This window comes from Echinops telfairi, unplaced genomic scaffold, assembly GCF_000313985.2.
Source record: "Echinops telfairi isolate 266 unplaced genomic scaffold, ASM31398v2 ScPeMD7_655;HRSCAF=1070, whole genome shotgun sequence".
Classification (NCBI taxonomy): Eukaryota; Metazoa; Chordata; class Mammalia; order Afrosoricida; family Tenrecidae; genus Echinops; species Echinops telfairi.
In genome coordinates this window covers 15017287-15025001 of record NW_022104553.1, presented here as the reverse complement: position 1 = coordinate 15025001, position 7715 = coordinate 15017287, and the positions used below count along the sequence as shown (strand labels likewise).

The 7715-nt window shown below is 53.7% G+C and overlaps 2 protein-coding genes across 2 annotated transcripts in view; both read left to right on the top strand.

Annotated features, from left to right (window-relative positions):
• Positions 1–1166: 1166 nt before the first annotated feature.
• RPS5 (ribosomal protein S5) lies at positions 1167–6319 on the top strand. The gene is made up of 6 exons (XM_045292357.1): positions 1167–1254; positions 1992–2107; positions 4472–4681; positions 4833–4961; positions 6018–6116; positions 6198–6319. Exons 2-6 carry the CDS (start codon positions 2000–2002, stop codon positions 6264–6266), a joined length of 615 nt encoding a protein of 204 aa, XP_045148292.1. The 5' UTR covers positions 1167–1254; positions 1992–1999; the 3' UTR covers positions 6267–6319.
• A 1108-nt stretch (positions 6320–7427) lies between these two features.
• Positions 7428–7715, top strand: part of RNF225 (ring finger protein 225) — a 1987-nt gene continuing 1699 nt past the window's right edge. Inside the window, exon 1 of the mRNA XM_030886214.1 lies at positions 7428–7709. Coding sequence (XP_030742074.1) covers positions 7428–7709 — 282 coding nt within the window. The remainder of the gene's footprint in view (positions 7710–7715) is intronic.

Below are 7715 nucleotides of genomic sequence, written 5' to 3'. Positions count from 1 at the left end.
CCTGTTGGGGTCCACAGTGTCTAGGATTGCCTCAAACTCAGGGTCGGGTTCCCCTTCCTCCACCATGGGCAGGTCATAGCCCAGGGAGCGCAGGCAGGACTTGAACTCCTGGTGGTTCAGCCTGCCAGATTTGTCCTTGTCAAAGTGTTTAAACAGGTTGACTGGGTAGGGATCCATGGTCCTATGCAGGGGGTAAACTGAGGCACGGCATGGGTAAGTACCTCGGCTGCTTCCACTCTGGACTGTCCCAGCCCTTGGCCTCACACACCCGGTCTTACTTGATGTGGCCGACCAGTGCTGAGGGGTGATTCTCAGTCCCTTTCCCGCTCGCCACCGCTGTGGAGCAGAGTTTGGAGACGCGGGTTGCTGCCTGCCCCCTGGGGGACCTCCCCACCCGTGGGCCGTCCGAGTGCTAACCCCTCTCCTAGAGCTCTGCCCACAGCCAATAGATTCGGCTTTGGAGATCTCCTCCCCGAAATAATCCTAGGCAGAGATCCGGTTCCTACTGCAGCAACCTTGGCCTCTCTGGGTGCCTGGCTCTCCCTCCAAGTGTCTGGCTCAGACACCAAGTGGACGCAAGACGGCGGTGTTTGCGGCAACAAGCAGAGCTCCAGCACGGGGTGGGGGCAAAGGTCACGCCAGACCGGCACCACTCCGCCAGGGACCGGGAGCCCAGCTTCCCGAAGAGCGTGTGCATTCTGGGGAACACGAGCAATCGGCGAGGAAAGGGCGGTGGGGATGGGGGACCACATGTGCGCCCACGGGTGCGGGACCAGAGGAAGACAGCAGTGATCGCAGGGCCACGCTCCGCCTCCCCAACTCGTTATCCCCCCGTCTGCACAAGAGTAGATGCCGAAATAGCTGTCGGAAGTGGAACAGAACCACGCCGATCTTCCGCCCTCACCCAAAATGGCCGTATTTGCTTCAAGGATATCTTTGCGCTTGCGTAGCAGCCTCGGGCTCCAGGCAAGCAGCGGACGTCGGACTTGCGCCAAACTCGTTGGGGGGGGTGGCTCGTCGATGTGCGCATGCGTAACGGCCTGCTTCCGTCAGGGCCTGAGGGCCTCGTAACATCCTTGCTCTGGATTGGTCTCTGACTGCTCCGCTCTTCTCGTACGCCCGTCACCTCCGCTGACCCGGAAGTGTTCGCTACCCTTAAATACGTGGGCCCGCGACGCGCGGCCTCTTCCTGTCTGGGCCGGGGCGGCGCGTGGTCCTCGTTGAGTGTCTGAGGCTCCTCAGCTGCGCCCACAGGTGAGGCCTCCGCTTGCTCAGGGCTCCATAAGCTCACAAGGGTCCCCCGAGGAGCCGCGGGGAGGGCTCGGAGGCCGGGGCCTTCCTTGTTCTCCAGCCTTCCTCCCGGAAAAAGGGCGCAAAGGCAACGCGGGGAGGCGCAGCGAAAGTTAATTGGCGCTCTGCCGCCATCGCGGCTTTGCCCCACAGTGGGGCCCAGGATGTTTGTTCAGGATGTTGCTGTACACCTTGGCTTTTTGAAGAGCACACAGGAATTTCCCGCATTTTTCTTCATGTCATTTTGTCCGCGCGATAGATAAAGTGAGCAATCGTTCAGAGGACTTATTTTTGCCACAAAAGTGGTGAGTCGCAAGGCGAGTATTTAAACCCTGCTGGGTACAATGTCAGGTTACACAAGGGGCATCTCACATGATCTCTACAACAGCTGGGGACCATCCTCCCTGACAGTGGATTTTCTTGCATTTTAGACGGTGGTTCAGACTATCGACGTTGTATTGCTAGTATGTCGTAGGTGATGTGTGTGCATAGCGGGCAACTACAGTGTAGGGTTAATCCCAGCTCAGTTGCTGATAGAGACTTAACTTCTTTGTACTTTTTTGTTTTGTATAATTGGCATATGATTCACATGTCATACAATTCAATAGTTCAGCCCTGTTCAGAAAAGCTGTGTAGTCATCTCCACAATCCACTTGTAAATCTATGTACTTGTGTCTTCACTGTTCGTTGCCCTCACCTAGTTCCCAGGATGACTGAGTGGGAGACAGCTGCCCCTGCTGTGGCAGAAACCCCCGACATCAAGCTCTTTGGAAAGTGGAGCACAGATGATGTACAGATCAACGACATTTCCCTGCAGGTGAGGAATGTGGTGGGTGCATCCAGGAACCCCAAGAGAAAGTGGGCAAAACTTTACTTTCCCACAAGAGCAAAAGGTGGGACGGGAAATTCCCTGGAAGCATATCAGTAGACCTCACCTTGCTCTGCCTTGGTTTGGTGAGGGGGACATAATATGCGAGAGGAGCTATGGAGTGACTGCCAGATAACAGCCAGGAGAATCGGTGTTTGGCTGAACTGACGGACTCCCACAAGAATCACTGGGTTTGCGCTTCTCCTGTATCTATTTCTGCTTTGGGATGTCCTGGAAATCTGGGGGGTTCCCTTTAATGCCTTGAGCCACAGGGCTAATCTGTTGTGTTTTATGTGCGATTTTGTTGTTTAGTTGTGGCTGTTATATTCATTTGGATAGTCTGCATTGTGTTAATCTCTAATTTGCAGGTTGTCTTGGAAAGGTTATCAAACAAAATTAAGCTCATTGGTTGATAATCTGCCCCCCTAACTAGTGTTTCCGTTTGAAAAGGGAAGACATAGCAAGAAGCAGCAAGCCCATGCCCATTCATTGTGAGGTGGTTTCTAACCCAGGAGGAGCAACATTACTGTGTGTTTTCATGGTACAGTGCACAAAACAGGGTCTCACTTTATTTTCTAAAGTTGTCCCAGCACCATACAGACTTTCTAAGAAATACCAGGGAATGTTCTGTATAGGCATGCCTCATGTCATTGCATCTCCCGGTAAATTTTTTAAAACATTTTATTAGGGGCTCATACAACTGTTATCGCAATCCATACACACATCAATTGTGTAAAGCGCATTTGTACATCATTCTCAAAACATTTTCACCCAACATTAGGTCCTCACTCCCGGTAAATTTACAGTGTATAGCGATGCTTCTTTGCAAACCAGTTTGTCTTTTTCTAGTAGTATGTGCTTGCTTCATGTCTCAGGTTTTGGTCATTCTTACAGTAACACTATTGTACACATAACAGGGTGCTCATTGCTGCCATAGAGACAGTTCTGACTTTAGCAACCCTATAGAACAGGCTATAGCTGCCCCTGTTCTAATGGCAATCAAGGTCTCTAAGACTCTAAATCTTTAGAGATAGAAAGCCTCATCCTTCTCTGAGAAGCTAGCAGTTTCTACTGCTGGTCTTGTGTAACTGCAGCCCAGTGTATAACTACACTACCAGGGCCTCTTTAATATGCTACAGTAGAGCGTCAGCCTGTCTAGGCACCGGAAACAATTGTGTGATTCACTTTGCTGTGATAGTGGCTTCACTGCTGTGGTCTGGAGCCAAGCCTGCAGTGTCTTCAAGGTATGCCTGCATGCATTGTGTTCGGATTGTTCTGGTTTTGCTGCATAGTAAATGGTCTTTTGAATGCATACCCCTGCACTTGCCCTGTTGGTGCAGGTATTTCTGGGATATATACTGGGCTGTTGAGCAAGTATCTCTATCCACTGTCTTAAATAGCTTGGTTGTGTGTTCTTGTATATGAAAGTGTATCTGCACAGGAATCCCCTTTGCACATTAATGGTTTCTACCTCTGCCAGTGGTTCGAAACCTGGAGGTAGATTGCCCAAACCAAGCTGATTGCCACCAAGTTGATGTCCACTTAAAGCAACCCTATATGACAGCTTCTGAGACAGTAATGCTTTACACGAGTAGAATGTCCCTTCTGCCAACATGTCTTCAGGCATCTTGCTCACCTGCTGTGGCACCAGAGATCCATTAATACAGTTAGATCAGGAGTTGGCAAACTTTAGCCGATCCTGCCCCTCAGGGCGATTTAAAAATTAAGCAATAGTCAATGAAATAATCAGTTTTACTTCAGAACTGCATGTGCATACTAAAAGAGCTATAGTTTGGCGGCCTCTGGTGTAGACTAGTATAAATGGAGCCTTGGAAGTATAGTGTGGGTTACTATTAGGTTGCTAACTGTAACTGTAGCCACTCGTGAGAATGATGAGGTTTTCTATTCCTGTAAAGATTTATGGTCTCTGAAAACCCACAGGGGCTGTTCTAAGAACTCTGTCCAATAAGTTTTCTGAGTGGTAATCAACTTGATGGCAAGTTAATATAGGCATAATTTATATGCCTTGGGGAACCAAAAAAAATCTTGTTGCTTGGTTGGCAGTAGCCTGGCATTGAACCTGCACTGTCTAAAAGGTGTGTGCATATACCTGTGTAATTACACATCCTTGTGGGAATGCTGTGAAGGAAGCATTCGAGTCACTTACTGGCATTTGATTTTGTCCTGGCAGATGGTTCTCACAACCAAATCCTGTAGGGATACAAAAGAAGATGGGGGTGAGGGTCAGCCCCTGCACCCCATTTCAGCTGGGGCCTGTCCCTCCCCTAACAATCAACCTTGGCCTCTGTGCAGGACTACATCGCAGTGAAGGAAAAATATGCCAAGTACCTGCCCCACAGTGCAGGGCGCTATGCGGCCAAGCGCTTTCGTAAGGCGCAGTGCCCCATCGTGGAGCGCCTCACCAACTCTATGATGATGCACGGCCGCAACAATGGCAAGAAGCTCATGACTGTGCGCATCGTCAAGCATGCCTTCGAGATCATCCACCTGCTCACCGGCGAGGTAGCAGGGCTGCCCTTGGACCCCAAAGCCAACCATGGCCTTATAGGGCCAGCACACTGGCTGCTGAGGAAGGGAGGGTCTCTTGGGGTTGGTCATCCCGACCCATTGCCCTGGAGTTTGTCCTAGCACCCACAATCTTCCTCTCTTCCAGAACCCCCTGCAGGTCCTGGTAAATGCCATCATCAACAGTGGTCCCCGAGAGGACTCTACGCGTATTGGGCGAGCTGGGACGGTGAGGCGGCAGGCTGTGGATGTGTCCCCATTGCGCCGCGTCAACCAGGTGGGCCTGGGACACAGGGCGGGAACAGCCTGTTTGGTGCTTGAGAGGGCCTGTCCCTGTCTGCGTGTTTCACCGGGAGCATCACTTCTTGTAGGAAGCCTTCCTGGGTCTCCACCCACACTGGTCAGGCCCGTCACTGGCCACGTTCAGCTGAGGCACTGCTTGCTTTAGATGCATGCAAAAGGCATTCCAAAAGTTCTGGAAACTGGTATTTTTCCATAGACTTTGAGGTCCTCTTGTGTGTTTTACACCTGCCATATGCGTTAGCTCTGGTGATACAATATTTGGGTACTCAGCTAACTAAAAGGTTAGTGGCTCAAACCCACCAAATGCTCCATGGGAGAGTTTGTGATCTGCTCCCGGATCAATTACAACCTGTGCAGCCTTAAGGAGCCGCTTTACTGTCCAAGGGTTGCTGTGGATCACAATTGACCTGACTGTGGTGGGTTTGGTTGGGGGTGATGGTGTCTGCTCTTCTCCTGGACCACCCCCCACCCCACCCCCCGCAGGTGTTCTGTTGCTGTTCTCCTGAGTAGTGCAGGCAGCGTCTCCCTACAGACGCCTCGGCCACCTGAGTTCTCAGTGTATTCAGGGGGGGCTTCAGAAAGCTTGTGGGGGGATGTCGTGGTGTCTCTCTCCCCTCCCCCGCCCCCCCCAATGTGAGCTTTTTGAAGCTGCCCCTCTCGTTTGCACTTGGCCTTGGTGAGTCCTTTGTGGCTTCATCTTTGCCATTTGGGGTCCAGTCTGAGGCCACGCCCTGTTTGGCCATCCAGATGGGTCTCTTGAGGTTTCTATTAGGGGGAATAGAATAGTCTTCCGCACGGTGTCTTGTGCCTGGGTGTCTGCGCTCTTGGGGCCAGTTAGCTCAGCATCTGCGTGGGTCTGTGTGTGAGCTGGCTCATGCTGAGATGGAGGAGGACATGTCTGCTGGTGTGGGCCACCACTATGTCTCATCTAGGAGGTTGGCAGCAGTGGGGTCCCAGAAGGCCACAATCCTCCCTGGTGGGATGTCCCACCCTTGAGCGTCACCTGACATGCAGCCCTTATGTCTTTCAGGCCATCTGGCTTCTGTGCACGGGTGCCCGTGAAGCTGCCTTCCGGAACATCAAGACCATTGCTGAGTGTCTGGCAGATGAGCTCATCAACGCAGCCAAGGTGGGGAGAGTGAAGGGTGGGGGTGGGGTGGCGGGGTGACATGCCAACATTCAGAACTAACCGATACTTGCCTCTTCCCAGGGCTCCTCTAACTCCTATGCCATCAAGAAGAAGGACGAGCTTGAGCGTGTGGCCAAGTCCAACCGTTGATCTCCTAGTTGTGGCTCAATAAACCTGTCAGCCTTTGGGGCAGTCCTTGCCTACCTGTGTCTGCTGTCTTCTTGTGGGGGGTGGGGGTGTTAGCACCCAGGCATCCATCTGTGGCCTCATGTTCCTGGCACGTCTCCCAGGCTTCAGAGATCCGAATTCTCACCAGGAAAACACGTTGGGTTTCAGAAGCACTTGGCTGACTCAGAACCGGGCCCTGTGTGGCGGGTGGGGCATGCGGGTGCCCGTCTGGACACCCTGGGCCATTGCCAGTGGGTGGTAGCAAACCAGAATATCTTCACTTTGAAGGCCTATCCGAGTATTGGTTTGGGATTTTGTAGTTCCCTAGGAAGTCTGGGTGTGGAAAGGCTGTGTGTGGCTTCTGAGTTGCTATTGCAGCTGTGGACACAGCCCTACAGTCAGGCCATTGAGTATCCCTGTCCATACATAGCTATTCTGTTCTTAGCCCTACCCACCTGGGGACAGGTGGGCTTCTAGTCCTTCGCATAGGGGCCATGCCACCTCAGTTGTGATAGCTGTTCCTGAGCCAGCCTCGCCATCCAGAACTTCAGGCCTGAGGTTCGCCCTGGTAGGACCAGCCCAGGAGGCGGGGCAGGTTGAACAAGTCTGGCAAGGTCTCTGGGAACAAGACCTGGCAAGGGGGCGGGTCCCACATAAGGTACCTTCCTTGGGGCTGGGCTCCTGCTCCCAGCCACCGGTCAGTTCAGGATTGCAGTCATACCTGGTAGAGACACGCTGCTGGCCAGGAGGAAACCTGCCAACAGGTAGGAGAAGGCTGTCCTTTTTGGGGGCTGCCAGGGTTTGTCAGCCCAGGCAGGAGTCCCTGGCTCCCTTGCCACTCCCTGCTACCCACCCCTCGAGGCTGCTCAGTGGAGTAGATCCAAGGGCCCCTGCTCCTAGCCTGGCACCCCTACCTGTCCCTGGCCATCTGGAGTCTTTGTCAACGCCTACTGCTTTCCTGATTGCCAGCTCCCAACTTGTCCTTGGAGGCTCCCCCAGTCTCCAGATCCAGGGCCCATCCTTGTCTGCAATCCTCTGCCAACGTCCCTCGGTCTATCCTTAGGGGTCTCTGATTATCCATCCCACTTTGACCTGAGTCTGACCCCCGCCAGCCCGGCTGACCGCTCCTCCCCGCAGGTCCGCATGCCCTGCCCACGGCCACCCTGGCTCCGCCGTCCCCGGGCCCCCCAGAGCTCGGGTCCCAGCTCGCCTGGCACCCCGGGGCGGGGGGAGACCGAGGATGAAGGCGACGATGAGGAGGACGAAGACGCCCGCGCGGGCTCCAGCCCCATCCTGTCCCCCGCCTCGCCCGTGGAGTGCCTCATCTGTGTGTCGCCCTTCGACGGCATCTTCAAGCTGCCCAAGCGCCTGGACTGTGGCCACGTCTTCTGCCTCGAGTGCCTGGCGCGCCTGTCGCTGGCCACGGTGGGC